General features: G+C 31.6%; 1 protein-coding gene across 6 annotated transcripts in view; it reads right to left on the reverse strand.

Moving 5' to 3' along the window:
- The window catches only part of LOC126846931 (neurobeachin), a 157,219-nt gene that overhangs the window by 58,532 nt on the left and 72,369 nt on the right, over window positions 1-26,318 (reverse strand). For 5 of the 6 annotated variants that reach the window (XM_050586830.1, XM_050586831.1, XM_050586829.1 and 2 more), the window contains 13 exons: window positions 12,444-12,570; window positions 11,039-11,139; window positions 5,095-5,190; window positions 4,903-5,024; window positions 4,699-4,825; window positions 4,502-4,621; window positions 4,244-4,390; window positions 3,531-3,674; window positions 1,892-2,032; window positions 1,584-1,717; window positions 988-1,201; window positions 256-478; window positions 26-160 (listed from right to left, as the gene is read on the reverse strand). In XM_050586830.1, coding sequence (XP_050442787.1) covers window positions 26-160; window positions 256-478; window positions 988-1,201; window positions 1,584-1,717; window positions 1,892-2,032; window positions 3,531-3,674; window positions 4,244-4,390; window positions 4,502-4,621; window positions 4,699-4,825; window positions 4,903-5,024; window positions 5,095-5,190; window positions 11,039-11,139; window positions 12,444-12,570 — 1,831 coding nt within the window. The remainder of the gene's footprint in view (window positions 1-25; window positions 161-255; window positions 479-987; window positions 1,202-1,583; window positions 1,718-1,891; window positions 2,033-3,530; window positions 3,675-4,243; window positions 4,391-4,501; window positions 4,622-4,698; window positions 4,826-4,902; window positions 5,025-5,094; window positions 5,191-11,038; window positions 11,140-12,443; window positions 12,571-26,318) is intronic. The other variant, XM_050586833.1, reaches the window with a different exon arrangement.

Consider the following 26,318-nt stretch of genomic DNA (forward strand, 5'->3'; position numbering starts at 1 on the left):
GTCGAGTACTGAAATATACACGTACCGGTAGTCAAGTAGTTTATAATGCTCTGGAGCTCGTCTTCTTTCGTACCGACCCCCAGCATCATCAGTTGCTTGAGGAACAACAGTATGTATCCGCGGATGATGAGAATGTCTTTTTGAGCTGGCCTCGGTCCGTCTGAAAACCAAAACGCGCATCGAATCGTTTTTTTTTTTTTTTTTTAATGCGACCACCAACAACCACCGTTCGTGTTGTTCGCGATCCTCAATTACCTAATCCTTTCGGCACGATACCGCTTTTGTTCCGAGGGTTTACCACCCAATAGTAATACTTCAGGGTGTGTACGGTTTGCAGCACGGTGGATACCCGCCGCACGTTGGAGTAGATCTGAGTGTCCGAGAGGAACTCCGTCGCCAAATAAGTGTATAGTCTGGTCTGTACGTGAGTGGGCGTGTATATCCATAGACCGGGGTTGAATAGTATGTGGTCTAGAAGCTGTGCAAACAAACGCGGAAACGTTAAGTCCATACGCATAGTTTGACAAGCGAGCGATTTAATCCAGAAAAAAAAACCCCAAGAACAGAGGAGTAGAGCGTACGGATATAGTACGGTCGAGTGGGCGTCCGAGAAAATCATGGATTGACAAAAACCTACAAGGTTTTATAAGTGGAAAACGAAGAACAACTAACAAAGGATTAACGGAGGGGAGGTGTTTGGTAGATAGGCCTATAAACGGATATTGGATCGTAAATAGCTAAAAAATAATATGTAAACAATTCAGGGATTGAAATGGTTATAGAACTTTTTTTAAAAAGTTTTATTTTAACAGTTATTTGTAATAAATAATTTCAATTACGAAAAGTTGATTTTCCAAAAAACTGTTATACTAAGAAGTTTTATCTCGGTTCTGGGAACGATTTACATCATTGTAACGCATCGACGGGCCATAAGCCGGAATTAAAGAGTATTATAATAGATATTCAGATACTAAGATTAAAGGTTACCTGTTTAAGTAATAACTCGTTGTTGGGTGTGAGGCAAGTGACTAGATGTTTGGTGAGCCGTAAGAACGAGCCCAACACTTCTAAAGTCAGATGTTCACGGGACGACCTCTGAAGCATGTAGCTGATAACGAGGAAGCCTCGGTTTTGAATCATATGCTGTTGAACGGTCTGTGAGGTTTCCACCATGTCGCAGATAAACCCTAGTAGTTTCCAGCTAAACATGAAAATAGCCGAGTTAATGACAACGGAAACAACCCCTAGGCAAATAATATCATCAAACGCGTTCACTGTAAGTGGAAAATCGAATAATCGAAACCAATAACAAGTTATTTCGCGGTATTTAATAAACACTGCGGTGTTGACACTTTAATGTTATGGATATACAAATATTTAAATTGATTTCACTATGAAAAACGTCGTAAGACGGTTGGGATTACATCGAGTTTAAATTATGCCGGAAGTAAATACGAATGATTTTCGAACGCTCAACAGTCGCGCAAGATTAATGTGTACTTTATTCGATCAATACACAAGTTTTGAGTCGGTCCTACTACGCGTAAACATTTATTTGTCGTCGCATAAATTAATTTGCATACCATATGGAGGCGTCCTTTTTATCCAGCGGTTCGGCAGACAAATCAAGTTGAGCAAATAACGGGAACAGTACCTGTATGCCGCCGACGGAATTCAGAGTACTGTGAATGGAATGAGTGATGACAGCTTTAACGTCCTGTGGAACACACAATCATAAATCGTAAGACGACCCCTTAGAAGAGTGTACATTATTGTTGTAACACAGTCGACTACACCGACAACTCGTTTCGTTCTGTTAAGGATGGCTAACGGACTCGAGCTGTGCACTTAATGTAACGGTTTATCATATAGTATATTTTCAGATACTTACTTGCAACATTAGCGCGTGTGGTGTGTGTACGAAATATGAAGCATTTCCTTTCGGCGTCGATTGCAAACACAGCTGACTGTCGGTCGCTACCGGATTGTACATGAACACTATAGCGTTCGATAATTTTCCGTCATAAAGAACCTACGAGGGTATAGTAATACGGTTAAATATACTCTGTCGTGTTAACTCTGGTAAGTCCCAAGCGTAAGGTCGAATGAAAAATCCAGCGTTCAGTCGAAAAACAAAATAATGCCAGAGTTGGGCAAAATTTAATTAAAATGAAAATAATTTTTTTTTTTTAATAATCAATCATTTTTTGCAATCGAATATTCTATTCAAATAACATTATATTTTGGTAAAAAAAAAAAACCATTCGAACATCGCCCAACTCCGATTAAATACATAATTATTTAGCAATATTAAGATGCCAATAAATATAAATGGTATATATATATATATATATTGAAAATGCCTATTTCAAAAAGCACACGACTTTAAAATTAAATTCTAGCTAGAAGCGCATTTGATTAAATAAATACATGGATAACCAAAACGATAGCTAATAAAGCGAACCCGTTCAATCATTACAAATTGTATATTATGCTTTGTATAACAGAACAAAATATCTAACTGTCAATAATAATACTTTGTTAGCGTACCAATGAGCAACAAATTTATAATAATATGTTTTATGTTAAGCCGAGTAAAAGGACACATATTTTCGTATTGTATATTTTGAAAACGGTCACCCGTCGACTCAAATATGCCATTTTATGTTTTATACTACAATTTAAAAATATATATATGACAAATTAAACAACAGCTAGACCATAAATTAGTTGAAAATGTTAAAACAATTATGCTTATTTGTTTAATCATTTTTGAGGAAAATATTTGTAAGCCGCAAGTAAAATTCTTAATAGTCTTTATTCATTGAAAAACGGCAAAGCAGTTCCGAAAATATTATATATATACTATGCACTTAATATTATATAAGTACCCTGGTAAAAAAAATTAAGAATAAAACGTAGACACACTATTACAACATAACAGCTGCACATGAAAGCTAAAATAATTGTCATTTTTACCTTATATAATATAGGAACTGTCATAAAGTATATAAATTTCTGTAAGACATTACTGTAAATGTTTGTGTCACAAAGAAAATTAAACTTTCAAATAAATAAAAATAATTTGAATAAATTAAAAATGAAAACCAAATGACCGCGTCTTGTGAAATTATGATCAAGAAAACGTGGCTATGAATCGCAAACTAATTAAAGTTAATTTTATTAAATCGACTAGAATTAAAATACAAAGTTAAAAAGCAGCAGTGTTCATTCGGAAAAACTAAGATGTTTAATATAAAAAAAAACACTTTTAGTGGATTGTTTTATCGATATCTTATAAGATCAAAGTTCAAATTAATAGATTAGTCGTACCATCGGGTTATTTGAATGATTTTAAATTAAAAAAATAATAAAAGGATGCGTTTCAGAATTAAACGATACCTCGCAAATATAGTATTAAAACTTAACAAAGGGTAGATTATTTCACGATATCGGTCTTGAATCTAGAGTTAGTTTAAATGTAAAAAAAAGTATTAGTCAAAGTGCGTAAAAAACAAACAAAATCTTACAGAACGATCAACAGCGTGCTGAGACATGCTAGAATTGTCTGCATTCTGGCTTTGGGCGGTTTGGCTCAAGCTCTTAAATTCACTCACCCTTTTGTGGTTTTCTGGTAAACTCAAATGGCACTCGTTGTCAAAGCGGAACTGACACTGTAAAAATAAATAACATTTTTTCACGAAATTAATAGAATGAATTACAACAATGTATTTTAATCTAATAATCTTATTAAGTTACATGGTTAAAAAATATACAACTAAAACTTATTATAAAAAGTTGTAAAACAATCTAACTACTCTTATTCATGCAACATACAAAGTATGATTGGGTTTTCAACAATTATTTTTTTTCTAGTAAAATGTTGAAATGCAATATTGTGATTATGAATTTTTAATAATTTTAAACCCATTTAACAACATTGCAATAAGCAATATTCTTGGATATCAAACACTAACTAGCCTTGAAAAAATTATGGGTAAGTTAAACTAAAATATTATAATAGGGTAGGTGTACCCCGGGGATCCGGATAAAGTTCAACGAAAAATTTATATTTTACTTTCAAACTTACATTAACTGAATATGATTGCAAAAATCTTAAAGCTTGCAAAACATATACATGATTAAACAATATTTCTTATAAAGTTTAAGAATATATGTAAACGATGCACAGAACTCCAACCGGATCCCTAGTATACTTAACATGTGTTCAAGGTGTACATACTTTATATCCGGGCCCTAATCTGTGAATGGCACAAATCTGTTGGGTGGTCAATGCTTCGCTGAATAAATAGATGGCCGACATTTGGCCGCAAAACACGCGGTCTTCGTCCAGTTCCGGTGTCGCACCAATATAACACTTATCAAACGGCTGTAAACAGATCATGGTAATAATTTTAATTGTATCAAGTGCCACACATTTCATCCAGTGTCCAACTGTGCAACGCACAGCTGTTAGATACGTCGGTGTTTTAATATTTACCTCATTTGCGGAAACGAACCACGCCATTTCCGTGCTAGACGCCAACTGCCCGTTGACCACACATTTAATTTCGCTTTTGGTCCACCGGTTATAAATGTACACTATGGCTATCATATACCACTACGAGGACACGAAAAACAATAGTTATTACAGCGACTTGTTCGTTTGTTATCAAATATTATAAACGGGATTAGTACCTTTCGAGGCTGAAATTCGTACTTAACACAATGTTGGAAACCCTTTCCTTTAATCTTCATCGAGGTTAACACTAAACAGTTTCCGACGAAATGAGCGGAATACCCGACGCCCTTGCTCGTTTTAAAACTGTTTTAGGGCAGAAAAAAAAAATTTAATTTTTGAAATGGGTAAACAATAATTTTAATAGCATATTGCACACATACCAGTACAAGTAAGGTTTTTCGCGTTCTATGTTCACCGAGTTAATCGGGTCCAATCGAAACCACGTGCAAAAAGTAAAACCGTTTTCGTGCGGCCATTTCGCCAGCGGAGGTAAAACGATAGCCTAAAACAAAAACAAAAGCCATCACGCATACAGAAAAAAAATACTTGAGAAAGTAAAAAACTCCTCGTACTGATCCTTTTTTGCCGGGAAAACTAAAGAAGACGTCAGGTCCGTTTCTCTGAGGCATTTGTCGCAAAACGTTCAAAAGCTTCGTCGAGTGTTTCGGCTGTAACAAAGAAAATCTAAACGTTAATTAGAGCAATGCAATTGATGATCCTTTAACTTTAGAGTGCTTAATCACAGTATTCTCCGGTTAAAATGTCTCGTATGCCCAATGAACTTTTATAGGTGTTTAAAATCAAAATTATTTGATTTATTCCTTTTAAGTATTGCGCCTATAGTAAAATATATATAATTTACGAAACATTAGGGGCATTTAATATTGTGTGATTTAATTGGCAAATGCAATCCCGTTCGGTTAATAACGTTGATTTATACGATGTAAAATATTTTATACTTAATTGATATTGAATATTCTATATAAGTATCAATGTAAGTAAGTTTACTTAGTAATAACATACAGGCAGTGTTAATAACCAAAAAATGTTTTTTTTAGTAAAGGCAACACAAAGTCGGTGTCAATTAAAAAATAAATGAACTATTATTTGCAAGTCTCTTTGATAATTAGTTAACAATAAAGGAAGGGCGAGACCCGGTATTTACAATTAAATAAACAAAATATGTGCAAATACAGTTCGTTTTACGTTTGTATGCAAACACTTGAATTGATTTACAAAACATTTTGTTTGTATACAACTAATTTACGCATAAATGAAGTACATAGTATTAATTAAGTTAACTCGTTTAATATACGAATTAAAAACACGTATGCCAAGTATACTTGTTTTTACATTGTACCCTTAACACAACAACCGCAGGACCAGCCCTGTATAGTATCAGTGTTAAGATAAACATAGAGAAAAAAAAAAGGAACAATTAATATTGCACAACTGTGTAAAAAAAAGGCCTAAAAAGTTTTGAAAAACAATACTCTAATAATAATAAACCTCAAATATTTGAAAAGTGATTATTGAATTGCTCTTGATGAATTTAAGTTTTAAGTTTTTTTTCTGTAGGCTAATTATAGGCTATTTAGGCCTTTCCTCGCGAACAGCCATTTCTCTCTATTGTTTCTTCCTAACATGTTAAAGTCGCTCTGTACTCTATCCGCCCATCTCTGCCTTGGGCGGCCTAAACGATCTTTTCTCTCCACCATCCATTTTGTGACTTCTCTGATTAATTGGGATTGTCCCCGCCATACACATGACTTGCCCAACTTATCCTCCTACTTTTCATTGTTGCAACTCAGTCCACGTCTTCTAGGATATCTCTTACTTCCTGGTTAGTCCCTTTTTCATATTCTCCCGTGTTCTGGTCTCTCTTAAATCCAACATTCGCCGTGAGATTTTCTTTCAAATATTGCGAGTTTTAACTTTGTAATTAAAATTAACATAGTTAATATACATGCATTATATTTGTTATAATAGTTAAATGTTTTTCAAAAGAATATACTACATCATTCTGTATTTATTATCATATCTTTCACTTCTATATATATATATATATATATATGTACTATATTCTTTTGAAAACATTTAAGTACTTGACACTACTACATTATTTTTGTGATATTATTGTACATTCGATGACGGAACAAACGAGACCATCGCATAATATCATTATTGAAAAAATATGAATACAGCGTTATGAAAAATGAAACGTTTGTAAACTTAATTTTTAAATCGACAACCCCATCTTGCGAAATAAACCGTATTGTATTTTTAATACACCTAGAAATAAAAGTCAGAGAAAAGATATCTGCAGACAAAAGATATAAAAATAAATGCTGTTAAGTAACCTAACTTATATTTACGGCGATGTCACGCAAAGGACTGTTGTGGTGGTTTTTTTGCTTTTAAGTAACACGACAGTGCAAGTGTTTTGTAAAAATCATTCGTCGACATAAAAAATAAATACTCTATAATACCTACTATAATTATGACAACATAATTTTTTTTTAATACTGCCTAAATAATCGAGAATTGCCATATAATATTTTTTTTCGGCAGTTTACGTAAATAAAGGATATATTTATCATAAAGAAATCGTGTAAACAATAATAGATAGGCAACGTCTTAATTTCAGAGCACACATGTACGTATTTTGCATACACTACACCCCTTAAAAGTATATAACTTTTAATTAATCAATTATTATTTATTAGCAACAATGTACTCATTTAAACATTTTTCTAATTAGATTCATTGATGAGATACAACAATCGCATGTATATTATAACATAGGACATAGTTTTGTAGTGTACTTTAGAGACAACAGCTACCTAGACAAAGGCTAACTGTAAAATTAAAAATTAAAATTTATGAGCTTATAGTTTGTCAACTTTGATGTCATAAATAAACTATGACACGACATTCACATTCTAGTCATAAAAGTTTATTTTAGGAAAATGTGTATAATCAATTAATAACATAAAACAAAATGTGTCCTGTGTAATATCGGCCAGTTAAAACCTTCAGTAATGTTTACTTTTGATGTACATTATAACAAGTAATACAAATTAATTATACTCGCCAATAATATAAAAAAATACAAAAGTGAAATTTGATGGGGGGTTTTGCAAGTATGTGTAAAAGCACGATTTGGTCCTAATCAAATTTTGATAAATAGATAACACAATTTGTTTAATTATCAATTTTGTTTGGATTTTGATTTTCATGACTTTTATGATAAATATTGTATTAAAAATTTTAAATAAAAGCCATCGTATCAAGACTTCTAGTCGGTATTTACGACGGATATAAAGCCTTTCACGCAGTTATTTACAATTCTAGTTTGAAATTGAATAAAACAACAGTGTTAAGACTTATCGGCATACCCTTACCGACAATTAATATGAGAATTACACGTACAAACTGTTGTTGAGCACATACATATATCACATTGTGAGGATGAACGCCGTTAATGTATCGCTAGTGCAAGTTGGAACTGAGTGATTTATAGTACATAGTGAAGAACAACCGGCAAACTGTTTATTCGGAAATTAGGTAATTTTAATTTAGTGACACACTTTGGCGAGATAAACTTTTTACATATTGTATTGAGTTTCAATATAATATTGTTTTGTGATAGAACGAACGAATGAAATATATTCTTTTATAAAAAAATATTTTTGTTTATAAATTACATATTTTTTACATTTTATTTTGTGCGCACGCGTATTATGTACATTTTACAATATTAAATATGTGTTGTGCTATATTTTTGTCGATGTTTTATTTTAAAGTAACATGAAAAAAAATAACCGTCAAATACTAAACAACATAAAATATTGATAATATAATTTTATTGGGTTCAATATTTTTTTTTTCTTCATAAAAAGTTGAAATTCGGCAAAATAAATCCACAAAAAAAACACAAATATCAAAACGTAGGAGGTAAATATTTTCACCCGAACGAAACAAGCCTTTAAATTGATTAAATAATTTCAATCAATCGTAATGAGTTTGTGATTTATTTCTTTTGAAGCATTTAATTTAACAACATGAGGTAGATTCCTCACGAGAAGCATGTGCGAAATTTGAACAAGAGATAAGATGTAGTAAGAAAATTGTATAATAATATTAAATCGTATGCGACAACCATTGAAAACTTTTGACACACACGCTGTTTCTGAAACATCTATCAAACTTCCGTCTCGCTAATGCCTGAGTCTACATGTATATAACACACACACACATATATATATATATATATATATATATATATATATATATATATATATATATGTAGCTACAACTGTGATGCTGTAGAAGATATTTTATTTCCGAATACTTCATATAGATTACCGAGTTGTTCGGGTTTAGTACATGTACAATGTATAGCATGTATAAGTGTATACTGTATACTTGAAATGTGCTCACACAACAACGCTCGGTAGCCCGTCAGTAGAACGTTCTTTTTCATTATTGATAAGTATTTTTATTTTGGTAGGTATAGATGAATAATTGAAAATCGGATCTGAATAAACACTCGAATGATTTGCTTACATTACTTTACACTAGCGCACAATAAAATGAACGAAAGCGTGACCAAACAGCAACTCAGGGGTGGTACACGTGCGTATAGTATTAAGTATTGTATTGGCAAATGGTAACAGGGCTACTATTGTAAGTTGTAATGTTTACTTTTGGGGTTCGCGTGTTCGAATAATCGAGGCGGATAAATCTGTCCTAGGTTCTTGTCAAATCAGCCAGACACGTAAACACCAAAGCGGTAGTCTCGAAATTAAAAACTATAAAACAAGGTTTTAATAAACGCCATTCGAACTTAGTGTTATAGTACATACAGGGTGGTCTATTTAAAGTAAGACCGAAACATTGGGAAATAATTATAATTTTATATGTTTTTTTTTTTGAAACAATTTTTATTTATGTTATTATTCAATACAAATAAAATTACCAAATACTTGATATAGTTTACATTTTTTTTTATTTTTCCAGAGCGCTGTAGATTTTTGAAACTTAAATGGGAACATATGAATTAGTTAACTTTTTAAAAGCAGAATAATTTGCTGATATGTTGACTAATCGACTTCCAGTTGTAAACAATTTAGATCAGAAAAATATTTTATTTATTTTAAATACGACTACGTTTTACAAAAATAGCTATAAAATTGGTTAAAAGCTATTAAAAAAAAAAAACAAATTATTACAACTTTACTAATCTTTGTAGTTATTATGGCAAGTGTAGTGCGCAGTATATAAATAATATTACACGTTCACTGTAAAGTTATAATATCGATTTTTTAAATAAGTGATAGTAATATGATCATAATCATGAAAATCGATTAGTGCACAAATACGAATTGTCAACAACTTCATAGTTTTCTTAAAAGAAAATCAGTGGAAACTGATAGATAATCCAAGACACATAATCTAGACCATAACATAACATACTATATAAAATTAAGTTTGACTTGATATCCGTATAGTTTGAGAGACCTTGATCATTTTTTTAGTTACCCAAATTTGATTTCTAAGCGCACTTCGTGTAAATATTTTAGCTACCTGCCATTTGGGGCGCAGTTCGTGTGCACCGAAACGAACCACCCGGTATTGTATTGAACCCTCGTTAAGCCGGTCGGCCGTGTGCTAGTAAGGCCTGAAAATCGGTAATGACTGGAGGTATACGGACAAAGTTGGTATTTAAGTTACCGTGCCAATGGGATTTCCGTTTCGTTTTGTAATCGAGACGTATAAACCATAAACCCGGCGAGATATAAACAAATTAAAGTGACAACAAGTCGGTGTAAGTCGTAACCTCGCCCCGTTAGGGCGACCACCATGCTCGACGAACGGTTACGGACTATGAAGGCAACAACGGAGGAGTCATTACCGCAACGAATCTACGACAAAGTTCGTTTAAAGGTACACACACAGTAGGAAATTAATCCGTTCGAAAACCTTGTCGTTTCTGAAAGGGGAACGCTTGCATACGCGAACAGCAAACAAGTATTGAATGACAAAATCGAATTACATTAATTGTCCTACAGATAATCGTTTACGGAATCTTTTGGCCAACTCGACAAAATCAAAAAACGATTTTACTTTGTAGTGTATATATCATGGGTCGCGATTAATATTGGTGAAATGCGCAATGTATTTTATACCGCTTTAATCTTTTAAAATGATTGAGCTCAAAGTTTAGGACGAAAGGTGAAGTGCGGTAGAGTAACGCGCACAGATAAAATAGAAATACTACACTCCACCCTCCAACAGTCTTAAAATTTAAGCTTTAGTAACTTAATAGTAATTAAACTATATAAATATTAAGAGTTGATAGTTTTGTAAAATAATACAAAAAATAAAAACTGGAGTATTGTCTTATACTGTGAAAAAACATAAACTAAAGTGAATTTTATACAACCTGAAGCACGCGCATTTCTGAAAATAATTGATACAAATTTAAGATTAAATATATTACTGTTTACTTACCCATTTTCCGTTTATAGCCTTCATAGAACCCAATAATAGTTTTAATTCTTTTACTGTAATACTGAAACTGGCCAGTACTCCAAGCATGTCGATTAAAAGATCTGAAAACATAATGTATTATTTATAACTAATTGTTACATATACACATTTTGAAATGTTAAAAAACATTTTCATACGTTTTATTTCAAAACAAGGAAGCAACTATTCAAACTTCATAGGTTTTTTTTAAAGGCTAACCTCTATTGAACATTGTGGTCTAGATACTTTATGGGAAGAATCAAAATAATAAATGTAAGTACAAAACAAAACGTTGAACGATCAATTAGGGTTTACTATACATAAGTTATTAAAATAAAAATAATGATTAAGTCTGGAGATGGTTGACAATTTATTATTGTTCTTTATTTTTAAAACTTCATCTCCCACGTCAAATACGAAATCAATGACAGCATGTTGTTATAATGTTCTCGAGTTTTTCTCGATTTCTAAAAGGACTTGTTTACCAATGGAAAACAAGAAAAAATCTTAGATTGTAAATACTGTCAAAAGGTATAATTGGCCCGTCTTTGTTAAAAGCTTCGTATATCAATATCATAGTATAATGGAAACGTCAATAAAAATATAATTGTACGAAGACATAAAAGCTTATATTATTTAAATACAAATCTGATGCTACAAGTTTAAGCTTAAAAGATGCAATGTTCAAATCAGCAGCTAAAAATAAACTTATGACATGACAATATTAATTACTGGCAAATGCAAGTCCGGATAAGATTTACTTAACTGAAATCATACTCTAATCACATGTTAAAAAATTTTAACTAGAGAGTTTATAAAGTGCCAACCTTCAGCTTGACAAACTTAGTCGGTTGCACAGAAATATACTAATGTGCATCTTCTTTAGTATTTATTAGATCAACTTGACATTAAGGATTAACTTGATAATCTAATAAACTTGACCAGAAACGATAACGAAGGGAAATTGTCCCTTCGAATTGGCGACTCGTTACCTAGGTGGTAAACTATATAAATCAAACAAAGTACCCGCTAACTAAGTATACCTACTATATATTTAAAAAACAAATCGTTAATTATCATTGCAACAGATTAGTCTTTAAAAAATAAAAATGAAGTTATAAATGTTAGGTTTAGCGTTAAGTTAAAGACCATAGTGACAATAATAAAACTCTTAATAAATTATACTTTGAAAACTATAAAATTAAATTGGATAAAATACATTTTTTATATTTTTGAAAGACTTTGGAAAATAGAGAAACTTTATAAACTAACACGAGATGTCTCCATACATTGGAGTTTCAATAGGTAGAAAATATTACTGTTATACAGAAATTGATATTAATGATCTTTTAATTAATATAAAATAGCAAACTTTTTTTTACATTACCTGCTACTACGGTGTCGGCATTTGCCAGCCTGTTCACTACTAGCTCGATTAATCTGACATCGGTGCAGGCCTGCAGGTTTCTCACAGATTTCCTTAGGATGGCGATAAAAACGCTCCATATTTCCGCCTGAAAGTACAAAAAAAAAAACATATAATGTCTGCATGATTACACAAACTGCAAATATACTTAAATATGTACCGGGTGAATCATTTAACGCAAGACACTCACTTTCTAAGAAAATAATTACATTCTTACAATACTATAAAATCACTAAATATTTATCTTTATGAGTATTTCCCAGAGCGCTATCAACTTTTGAAACTTTAATAAGAAAGTGTATATTTTATTAATTGTTTAAAAGAAAAATTATTTGCTCAAAAACCCTAAAGTTTTAAAGTTTAGGACGAGAAGTAGAGTCGAATGAAGTATTATTTTTTTATGCGCGCATTTCTGAATCGCACTCCACTTCAGTCCTAAATTATTAAAAACTGTTATCGACCAGTCAACATTTTCAGCAAATTATTCTTTTTTACATACGTTTCCATTTGAATTTCAAAAGTGAATACGAAAAATACCAAAATAAAAAATATTTGGTAATTTTAAATAATTGTACAACATAAATGCACATATTTTAACAACCAACTAAACAATTTTAATTATTTTCCTAGAAAATAGAGTGTCTTGCGTTAAATGGGTCACTTAATATAATATAGTAATTTACATGCCGCCGACAACAATGTATGCACAAAATATAATATATACGGATCGGCACAAGAAGTAGGTATTTATAATTCAGGTATATATATTTTGCGATTACACTCAGGGATAGGTTTAATCAGTCGAATGTAAAAAGGCCACACGAGAAAAGAAGTTGTACAAACGTATATAACGAGTGTATATATATATTATATTTTTCAAAGAACACATTCCGCGAGAATATCCCGACACGCATATTATAGATACCGTTTGAATAAGAAATATCAATTCATTTTATCTTTACTTTTTTTTATTATTATTCATGCAAATGTAAGCGAGGGTCTGCGGGTCGATTACTATTTTCAATATTTCGCTTCTATTCTACAACCACGGGCGTCGGATATATGTAAATAACAACATGTACACGTATATATTATACATACAGGAGCTGCTTTTTTTACGGTTCGGTATTTTATTTGTATACATTTTTTTTCTGTGTGTGTGTGTGTGTGTGTGTTGTTTTGTGCTGGGCGAAGGGAAATATTAATTTCGAGCTTTGCGTTTTTACAAGCAAAAAATAAAATAAATAAATAAAAAGGGGAAAAACACATACAATGCCGAGTTTAAGTATGTGTACACACACACACACATACATATACACGCCCAGGCTCTTTGGGGATAGGGTCGCAGCTCGCACACAGACGGCGGCAACGACCACCGCCTATTGAAAAACGTGTCAACTTATCCTTGTCTCATTTAAATAATATGACCGGAAAATGGCGACCGTGGTGGTCCGTTTCGTGTAAACGTGTGATGAGTTGTGTACAAACGCTCAGAAACCCCAACATTGGATTGTGCAACACCTGTTCCCGAGATTTCGAATAATTACCATTGGCGCATTTTTGTTTCTTTAAACATACCGTCCAATACACACCCGTAAAATATACATACTGTAGTAGTAATATTAAAGTATCTTCAGAGATGGTCAAAAACTATAATCGTACCAAATGTATAAAAATATCAATATCGTCAAAATGATAATGATAGTGAAACCATAACATTGTTCAGATGTGAGATTTGTTTACCCGTTTTTACAATTTGTTATTTATTAAAAACACGCATTAGTTTTGTACGTATTTAACGGAGAATCCCCGAGGTATAGCACATAGCACACAGAAAGAAACAGACAAGAGCGGTTGTGAATTACACTGTGGGAGTCGGTTTAATAAAATATTGTACTCGTATTAGTGTAATTTTTTTCTAGTTTTAGCTCAGTATTTTACAACTACCACGGTTTCAAGAGTTTTGTAGCCTGAACCATTCCACTAGGAAAAATTACTCCAACGAAATGTGTTTTATTTTTTTTTTTTTTTTTAAAGAAAAAAACCCACACGAATGTATGCTTCTTTAGAAGTATAGAACGAAATAGACTAGCCTAATGTAATCAAAAGTTTTACATACCTCTCTATACTTCTGAGCTTATTATGTCATTGTGAGTATAATCAGCCCATTTTATACAGACCTAAATCAGAACCTTGAAATTGAAAAAAAAGTTTAAAAATTACAAGCGGGATGTCCCTATGGATTTCCGGTTTATGAGACGCGTTTTCGACAAAAATATTTTAAAAAATTATTTATTATGGCGGAATTCACGAACATCGAAATTCGCATCGTAGATATGAAATGGAAAACACGCGATCCAGGCACGCCACGATTTCCCCCAGCAAATACTAATTTAATTTATAAAGCGTATACATGACGTTGGTAGAACTGAATTTCATATTTTATTTCTTGATTATGTTATTCAAATGATTTGGATAAAGTTTGCTCAGCAACATCATTTTAAAAGATTTGTCGAACAATAACGCTAATAAAATCTAATTAGTTGTTTCTTGGACAAATAAAAATGGGTACATAGAAAAATGGGTTCAGAAGTAAAATAATTTATCGTACATTAAAATAGTACACAGCTCCGTTTTTTTTACAAAAAAATATAGTACATTGTAAGTAGTTTTTTATTAGAATTCCAACGTATTTTAATGAGGATTTTTTTTTTAAATCAAAGTTTACATTCAACTATTGTCAAATAGTTTTTGACAACCAAACGACCGGCCATTTCTTCGTCAATCCATCGTAAATTTAAGTTAAAAAAGTTTCTGTTCGCGATTGACAGATCAAGGATTATCCATAGCTCGAGTAAAATAAATGATCATCCGTGATATAATCTAATAAGTCTTAGAGTAATATAACTTAGTCGGTCCACGACAGAAGGCGATATCGATTATCGACAAATTTTTGATCGAACCGTAACTTGTCTTTTGTAAAAACTACAGAATAAAACAAAACAGAATTCCTGTTGAGCGATACAGTTAAACAATACGTTTCAAACACCCAAATTAATATAACTGAATTTAATAACAAAAGGTTAGGAGATAAATTTTTAATTTGGCGTAAATATAATAGAATGTTGGGTAAGTGCAAAGGCGTACATCTGTATTGCATTACTGTAGCAAATTGGAAAACTGCTTTCCGTATCTCGTTTTGTTATTGCCTCTTCGAAATAAAAGAAGAAGCAAATACGGTAAACGCTCGAGCGTTAAAGATAATATATTGCCTTCGTTTGTGAAATATACAACTATTACTAATGCAACCGTTGCTCGTGCAGATTTATTTTTCATTGTCGACGTCGTCAGAAATTCCATTGGAAAGTGTAATATATTATAGTTACTAATATTGCGAATATTAAATTATTTATCATCCAAAGGCTGTCAAAGAAGGAATATGTATGCTCTGTTATGTCTCGTTTAACAGCACTTGCATGTTAACACAGTTATTAACTTTTGGCATAATTTTAAACTTCTCAACGGTAATAAACATTTGTCGGTAATGAATTACAAAATAAATATCCGCTTGTTTGATATCTTTATAGAAATGTATAATGCATTTAAAACAAATGTTTGGTAGTTTATTAGGTGTAAATGTACCGGCAGTTGAGCAGACGATAGTTTTAATTATGCTACTATACACGGTTTGTAAACATTCCCAGAGGGTTTATGAAATTGGCGGTGACGGCGAAATTGGTTTTGCTATGGTCGACCCCCGTAGCTATTGATTGCATCAATGTGCTGTTAGCGTTTTCTTATAAAAGACACGTTTTTCATTTATTTCTTTCGATCCACACGCCCATAGAAATGCACACACGTTATGGCAATTGGCGCTAAGGATTGCTAGATTTCCGCTCGGAGACCAAATAACGCCATTTCGAGAAAATAGAACGAAATAAATAAAATATCGTGGTTAGGAAAACTATCGTGGAACAAGAAGGCGGAGCGGAGGTGGCTTAATGTATAAATAAACGTTATATAACGCTTTTAGTGTCCCATGAGTGTGTCAACAACGTCGTGCCAATATTTTTTTTTTTTACATCCTCACTCTGCACCTTCGTACTAAAACCCAGATCGATGAGACGTGGAAGACGATGCCACATCCGGTATAAATATAACTTCCGCGTAGTTTAGCAGTAAATCATACCACGTCCACCGGAAACGCCTCCGGTACGTACGTTTCCGATCGGATAGCTCCCAAGTCCGGTCGTTTTATATACGTTTATAAAATTTACTACAGAAACTCGAAAGGAAACAGACAGTATATAACAGTTATCTGTTGTATATTGCATCAAAAATCTCCCCACACTAGTCGCGTATCGTCAAAAAAGGTAAAATATTATTTTGTTCTCGATTTGAAAAAACATTTTAGTATAACACCTATTTACTCTTTAGCGGACTTCGCTATATTAAAAGTAGACCAACAATGATATGCGTGTCGTCAACTATAAACGTGTTAGCTACCACAAATGTGAGGTACAGTTTTAAAAAATCATATTAAATTATAACCACCAGGTAATAATTGAAAATAAAATAAAAAATGTTTAATTCACATTATTGGACGTTCAATTATTAAGTATTGTCGAGAAGCCAAGTCTTTGACAAAAATTACCAATTCAAATGTTCTTATTGTAAATGCAGGTACTCTTAAGTAACAATACCGATTCACTATGATTTTAAGCAGACTATAGATAAAGAAAATCAGTCTAATAAGAACATATTTGCTTAACTCTGAAATCCCACGTATAGTAATTTAGCTTTGATACGGTACTGCGAGGGAACTGTTTTTACAATAATGTTTTTTTGATTATAATTTGTTTTTTTCTGTCTGCACCCACGTAATCTTTTAAGCCTATTAACCGATTTCTTCATATAGCAAGTCCATAGATCAGAAATCGTACCTGAAAAAATATTATTGGGAAACAAATTTAAAAAGTTCACCTTTTTCCATTTAGAATCGAATAACACCAAACAGATTTACATTTTTTAAACTAAAAATACGACGCTCTTAACTTTTTTAAAAATAGTCTTATTAGTATCGATCGACAGATTCGCATCGAAGAGTTTATTTGAAAGTGATTTTATCATTTTCAGTTATAATCATTTCCGTAGACCTGTGACCTCCCCGCCTCGATATGCATCGTCCCCACTTTGACCCAAACACACTATATTGGCTTTTTTTTTATTTTTTTTTTATAGATTTTTTACAGTTATAAAATTGTTGAGGGTAACCGATTTTTTTTTTTTATTTGCGTTTACGACACGACGTTTTTGGTATGCGATTCAACGGCACGCCCGTACATGGAACCGTTTACCCGGCATTGTACACAATGGAAATCATTATTGTCAAGAGCTACACTAGTCGTTGAATACGGGACGACGGTCGGTGGTTATGCCTGGCGCTCGGTTCAGTAGACGTCTGGAGGAGACAACAACATTATCGCATACTCGAGCATAATCGTCGTTCGGCGTTAAAGTGTTAATGCATTATATAGTCATGTAAGTGCAAATTCGTTCCGTATTAGATGTCAGTAGGTTTTCGCGGAAAACCGTTAGACAAACCGACGAGCACACGCGGTAAAAGGGTTTCAACATTTTTTTATGTTCGCCAACTTAAATGCCACCACCGAATTCCTCGTCGCCCGCGCGTTAACGCCTTCCACCAGCAAAAGAGTGACACTATATCCGAAGACCGACGAATGTTTTAGACAAAAATATATATATTTCGAACACACATACGCGTTGCGTTGAACCAAAAATGTATATCATGGGTTATGTGTGGTGCACGGGAGACGTCGGTCGGAAAAGCAATACTTTGTCTTAACGATGTCGTAAACAACCCGTAGCCGAAACAAAGTCGACGAGGAAAAAAAATAAACACATTGTATCGGCGACTTCAAAAATACACGTAAAAATGAGAGCTGCATGCGAACTGGGAAGAAATATTTGACATTTTTTTTTTTTTAAACCGCTAGCGGTTATTAAATTAAAGCAGGTAAATTATTCCGGATTACCCTGGGCTTTTTTAGTAAAAATATAAGCTAAAGTTTAGTAAACTCGGTCAAGTAGAAAGTTTATGTACCTTAACAATAAAACTAGAATTGATTAATTAATTAATTAAATTAATACTTTAGATTGTTAATAGTTGGAGGATGCGGTAATATGAACAGGCCCGAATGAATCAACCAACAAATACATAATAAACGGTAGTAAATAATAATCAATTATGCCAAGTGGATTTGCCATAACTGATTATGGCTTAACATTAATCATATTATACAATAAATTAGCCAACCCAGGTCGTAAGTGGTCGAATGATAAGAAACATGATCAATTTTGGTTGACTGGGTCACGATTCGACTTTCGGATGGCCACGAGATTTTTCTCGACGATAAAATTACTCTTAGTCACATTTTGACATAACACTTCTAACAAATTTTTATGTCAAAAATGATTTCAGCAGTAAACATTTAAATAGCGTCATAGATTTTTTTTTCAGTCACATAATAATTTATTAATAAACATAGCTGGAGCGTAAGAGTACACGACTACTATTTAAAATATCACAATTCAAACATTTCTAAAGTAAAATGAGTTAAGCGAACCACCGCTGTGGAACATTATCTATTGTGTATGTGCTTCGTTCGACGAATGAAGAATTATGGGACAGACGGTATATAAATCTATATAATATTGAGAAACGTGAACAGCAGAACAAATGGAATCGCGGGATAATCCAAAAGGTTGATATCAGCAAAAACATAATCATGATCATAAAAATCTAAGTACGTGTCTTCGGGTTTGTTCAGTGGTAGGAATATAAAAGACCAAGTCTGCTAAAAAAAAACTTTTAATGCCGGAAAAATGTATTTGTCGTTACGGAAACTTCTGCGTTGCCTCAAAATAACGTTTTTCAGAAACATGAGACGCAAAGATCTCGGCTAAATAATTTTGAAACAAATTTCTACTCTATAATTTGAATGTTACTACGTTAAATTCACATATATACCATTGTATATAGTAATACCATTTTAAACAATTTTGCAAGTAGATCAAAATTAAAAGTAACAATATAAGACTTCAAATAAGAGTATACCATAAATAAAATACATAACGCGTATCCTTGTGAACATATTAGCCGATGAAAACCCATTTAAATAAAATAATACTAGCAAATTATAATTTGCCAATCAGACGCACAAATAGAATGTTTGGTAAAAAAATAACCAGTAAATAGAACTAATTGTGACTTGATATTTATTTATTAATTAGTTAGTTATAGTGGCTAATGAATATATTTATACGTTTATATAATAATGAATTTATCAACAAAATCAGTGTTGTTATATTATGATACTAGATTAAAATGTTATAAGATACTTTAATTATTAATTGGTATTTGTTGAAAGTAGTTGTTTTAAATTTAATTTTGATTAACCTGAATAATTATTTATTAAGTACGTAGGCTTATTAATTTATATTCTAGAGAGTGCATCGAAAATTGCTATAGACCCCACGCAGAAAACCGCAGCTCAATTTGTAAGCTGATGAGTATAATAATATAGCCTTTGACATCCATTTTGTTTAATCAATTCCCCTAATTGAATGAGTAATCTAAATGAATTGTTTTTGAATCCTGAATGAATCACAGAGATACATTCCTGCAAAATAATATATAAATTTATAATACCATAAATCACATATAAATGAAAAATGATCCACTTTTAAAGATGATCCAAGCTATCTTTGGGCTTGCCTAAATATTCCATGTTTTTGTAAGTAGCAAAACTTTAATGATGAATGTATTGCCTACTTATTCCCAAATTTCTTTTTACAGTTTACAATTAACACTAAATATTTCAATAATACGACGTATTATACTATTATTATACTTGTGATATAATGTTGGGTATTAAACATATTTTGATGTATTTATTTGGAATTTAGCAAACCATTTGATATTTTGATATTAAACGAAAAGCAAGAATTAAGTTTAAATAACGAACTTGATTTTAATGAAAATATAGGCAATTCGAAAACAAACGATTAAGTTGGATTAAGTATATTTTTCGTAGCTTAACGGGATATGAAGGCCCAATACTGCCATCATGAGATGGTTTCTTGACGAATTCGCTATCCAGGAAGGGTCGTCAGTCCGTCGCCGGAGAAGGGGGTGGCGGCTACTTTTCACGGGACGATTGCTTGTCCAGCAAACGCAGGGCTCTTAACCGAGTGTCGAACCAGCGACAGTGAGCGCTAACACACTGCCACCTTACTCACTCGGCCACTCCTCCTCCGTTATTTTTAAAATATATAATAATTGATGTTTGAAAGACCAAAAATAGAATAAATATAAGTTTCAATAGTAAGCTCATTTGTTTTGAAACTTTTTAACGGTTTAAATGACAACCATCTTAACTGCATTTTTCAAAACTATAAAAAAAAAAAATTACATTGGTTATATTTGAATGGAGTTAAAACGAAAATGTTAAGTATATGTACTATAAATTAATTATTAAAATTTTCAAATAAGTACTTAGTGAGAGCAATCTCTATTTACATAAAGCAAGCTGTTCTTTTGAATTAGAAAACAATTATTCAAATTAAAAAATATATATTTTTATCTTAATTTTTTTTTTACAATATGTTGCGTCGGTTGCACAACTATTGCTCTACTAGAGACAGGAGTTGCCATCCTGGGGAAGTGGTTATATCTATAATCAAATTTAATGATATCATCGTGAGAACAAACTGAATAATCCAGACAAATGTGTATGTAATTATTATTTTAGTTATTTGGGGTGTAAACATTGTGTTCTCGATGGGATTGAATTCAAATAACCTCCTTAAACCATCGGCTAGAACTATAATAATTAAATATACCTACTACAGATTAAACACCAACAGGATCTTATGTAGTACTATAGGTACTAAAACTAATTTATACACTCTGGACCTGGCATATGATTATTGTAATCCGTTTTACATACTATAATTTGCCTTTGCTCGTGAATAAATTAAACAATACTTATCAACCAAAACATGCATATTAACGTCAACATAAATATTATAAAATGGTTATTAATATGAAGGAAATTGAATGAAAAGTATAATTTTAATTAGTTATTAAAATAACATCAAAAGCAAATACAATAAATAAAACATATATACAGTATGAAACCTATAAATATTTAAAATCACACTTTTTTCTTCATAGTATTATACTAAATTTAAAAAATCAGTATTTCATAAAAATGTATGTATTAACAGTACAATATATTTTTAATACTTCAAAAAACTTTTGTAAAGTAAGCGGTTTCAAGTTTCCAACAATATTTACACAGTTAATTATTTGTCCTCTCTTTATAAACTTACGATATTGATATCAACTCATAATTATTAATAGTTACTCAACAACTTTATTAATAATTCATCAAGTTTGTTAAACAATATTTAATATAAACAAAGCATCAGTTTCTAATATGGTTCTTACACTAAATATAAAAGGCTAATTTTTATTTTATAGACATTCAAACAAGCGAACAAACACTGCACAAATATTGAAAGCAAAATCAGTCTCAGGTCTTTAATAACTAATTAATTAACTAATGTTTCAAAATATTATATATATTTCCACAATAAACTATGATAAGTCTTTGGTTAAAATAACCAATGTTAAAAAAAAGTTAATCTATATTAAACACGTTAATAATAATGATAACATCTTGATTAAATAGCCAATTAAATAAACCTTTTTAAAATTATAATTATTTTTTCCTTTATTATAAAGGTATTGTTGTTACATACATTTCATTAAATATAACCAAACTGGCAAACAAATATTCCGCCACAAAAAAAAAAACTTAAAATGAATGTCAAACCAATGATATGAAATTAATTAAATTTTGAACGACATGTACATTTTCATCACTTTTTTAGGCACATCAATATTTAAATTTTGTACCAGCTGTACAGAAAAAAATGAATTGGTAACCATTCTGCAACACTCTAAAATATATTGAGTAATGTTTTAAAAAATTAATCAATAATATTAATTCAAACATACTTGACAACATTTTAGTTTTTCCGTTGAAGTTTTACGAATAAACCATATTTATAATCTGCACAATAGTATCTGCTGCAAGATATGACTTACCACGTGTGCATGGTATTTCATATACACCCGCCACCTGGTGTTAGCATTTCTGGTATTTTATCTTTCTTAATTATTTGCGTTACTGATATATGGAGCACTAAAGAATAGTAGTCCATGAACAAGTATGTAATACCTGATACAAATTATATCACATGTACTACAGGTGTATTTGTACATTTTTCTATCAAACTTTTAATTAACGCTCGATCAAAAATTGATAGTGATCGATGTGTACAACTAGAAGTCGATAAGAAATAAAAACGATAAACGTAACTCGAGGAAAATCGGTGTTAAAAAACGTGAAAAAAAAAACCAAAGACTTCAGCACTTACGAGAGGGGCCGCAATGGAAAACAAATCGTTAAGCGGTCAGTTCTATCGCCCTTGACCACCACACCTCGTCCATAGAAAGCATGTGAACTCGACGGGGTATTTCGGAAAACGTTTTGTGAACATCTCGACGGCGGGGCGACCTTTTAAATTGAATGCCCGTCTCGTGCAGCACTCGGTATTGGCCAAGGCTTATTTCCCCGTTTCTATCCTTCTTTACTAACCCTACACTTTTCATTACTGTTTATGTATTATCAACACGACACTCTACCATAGAGTAATGTAGAGGAGCCGTTTCTCATATTATTGACTGCATCTCGTTCGGGATCGAAAAGTGCTTCCTTTTTGTAATTAACTAAATTAAGCGCGACTTAAGATTATATATTCTTATTTTAGTAAAATTAAACAATAACACAACACGTAGTGTCACCACGATTATTGACCAATTGTTACTGTATTAAAATTGGGTTTATCTAATCTGGCAGCACTGTAAAAAAGAGTAAGGCTCTTCTATATTACTCTTATCTAATACATAACGAAAGCGCAGATTTTAATTGTTTTGCAATCTACAATTAAGTCAACGCAAAAAAGAAACGATGGGGAAAAAAATATTCTCTGAAAGTGAATTAAATGCATTTTATATAATATCAATTTGATTAAACGATAATGAAAATGGTTAAATAATAATTTTATTTCTAAAAATCAATTGCAACTTTGAAAAAGTACGAAGCAGAAACAAATATTTCTACGAATTATGAACAACCGAAAAACATCAGCTAAGTTAGTTTGAACATTTTAAGGTTATCAAAGTTTGTTCCACAAAAAGTACGAGCTTGTAGTATGTTCTACAACATACATGCTTATATTTTCAACTTGTTATTGTTAATTATTACATAAAACCAAATTACAACAAAGGTAACGGCTTCAAAACGTAGTCTTATATTGTTTTAATTTTCATAAACTTGAATAAACTTTGTATTAGTTTAAATAGCAATACACTGCAAACTTTGCATAATTATCGTATAAGTGATTTCTGATCAAATGTTAAGTGATTAAAACAAAGTAAAGTGATATTAAAAAGGAGTGAACCGCATTTAGCACGGTACCTACTATAGCTGAATTTGAATTACATATAAGAAATGTACAGCTCGTACAATGAATGTAGTGGCAAATAAAAGTTTTGTATAATACAATACTTTTTGACAGATATATCGTAGGGACGGAAAAAATTATAAGTTAAATTAAAATAAAATAAAAACATATTCAAGAATTCAATCCCGTTAATATAAACGGGATTATTTGTTGGAAATATTAAAAAAAAAAAAGGTTAAGAATTTATATATGTTACAGGTAACTATATATATGTTACTTTATTTGAGTAATAAAATTTTCGGTGGTCGGTGTTGCAAAAAAATATAAAACGTAGCGAATTGTATTTATATTCTCAATAAACTTGAATGGTAAAAAATGCATAAAGAGTTATATTCTTCTGTCAACCGGCAAAGACAGTAAAATCAATTTTCTTTGTATCCTCTGTCAAAGCCGCTGTCGACGCTAGATGAACTGTAAAAAAGATGTAAACAAAAAAAGAGAGGCAGGTACCCGAATCTTCTTCTTATTTTTTTTTTTTTCTTAAGTGACAAAGAGTAGGAGGGTCTCGATTTTTCCGACAATCCTTCCAAAACCCGTCTCTCCCATTCTACTCAGCCGTTTACCACTCTAGGCTATTATATTGGCACGAGGTCGTGATTGATTGTACTTGTCACATCTGTACCAAACCATTTTGGTTTACCTCCAACAGATCTCCGACCACAAACAACTGTGGGGGGTGGAGGTTCCACAATATTCGACACACAAGACGAATACCTTCATGGGGTAAAATCGATTGATTTGATTGAATCGCACGGAAATTCACGTTAGAAAAAGCACACTGCAGACAAAAATTGACACAAACTCGCCAAATCTACATTTTTCATGTTAGTACGGCCGTGGCACTGCCGTCGTTTCGAGAGAAATAAGTAGGACGCAAGACCGAAAAAAAAAAATACACTCATGTAAGAGGAGTGGAGGAAAATGTAAGAGGAAAAGTGCGTGATTGATTATTGAGCAAAGTGCCAACGATTGGGAAGGAAAAAAAAAGACCAAAAATTGATATCTGATTTCTTTTGGGTTTTAAATTATTGACTCCATTAACTCTTTGTTATAAAAGACACGCAATATTTATCTACTTCGCCTTATCTACATCACGTATTTATATTTGACTTTTCCCGAGATAAACCACTGCCATTTTTGTCAGATACACGCTCGACTAAACTTTTTACTCTAACCAATAGATGCCAACGAATAACCTTACTGCATGTAGAACATAAAAATTCAAAACAAGTATGTTTTGAACACTTGGTAACTTCCTAGGAAAAAGTTCTACATACTTTACACGTACATATAAAAGTACTTGTACGATTCATATTTAGCCGTTTTATTCGTACACCGATTCATTTGTACCACATTTATTTATTTTACAATTTTATAACACAGAAATATTGGTTTTGAAATGGCGCAGTTGTCAGTTATAAGTTTTCTTGAAAATTAGAATATTTTTTGCAAATAACCGATTTCTGGTTAAAGAATAACATTCAATTATAAGGAATATAACAAGAAAAAAAAACAAAACCATTTAAATTAATTTGTAAGTAGGAGTTCAATGAATTTGTATATCAAACGAATACATTGAAACCGCAAATAAACGCTTTTAGAATCTCATTAAGTTTTCATTAAAGTAACCATTCAACATGAAATTATATGCATTCACTAAAGTATTCCTATAGAGGGTATTTATGTGTAACACCTTATAAGATTGGTCCTTACGCCTAACAATTTGTTTTGGAGAACAAGATTTAAAAGTGGCCTCTGATTAAATAGGTTTGCGGTATAATTTAAGAGCTCGGTATATTTCAAATGACTGGAGTTCACCTAACGGTCTTTTTTAATAAAATTACTTTCGAATACATCAAAACAAATCACCGATGTTTAATTTATAATGAAAACTAATACAAACGTAATAAATTAATAAAAAAAAGTTAGGAAAATATGCTGAGCGAAAATGAGTTGTAAAATTATAAGCGAAGTTTGTAATGAAATTAAATTTGCTATACACTTATATTTAAAATATTAAACATGTAAAATGTTAGTTATCCGTAATAAAATCAATTCACAATATCACATAAAATTTACTGTGCTATTACAAACCCAAAATAATGTATGTAATATATAATTCCCCATTTATAACCACACAATTATGTTTAATAAATA

The sequence above is a fragment of the Adelges cooleyi genome, unplaced genomic scaffold (genome assembly GCF_023614345.1).
Source record: "Adelges cooleyi isolate 19-005CV unplaced genomic scaffold, UGA_ACOO_1.1 ACOO_flye_CR_arks_rails_tigmint_CR_PRNA_9, whole genome shotgun sequence".
Lineage (NCBI taxonomy): Eukaryota > Metazoa > Arthropoda > Insecta > Hemiptera > Adelgidae > Adelges > Adelges cooleyi.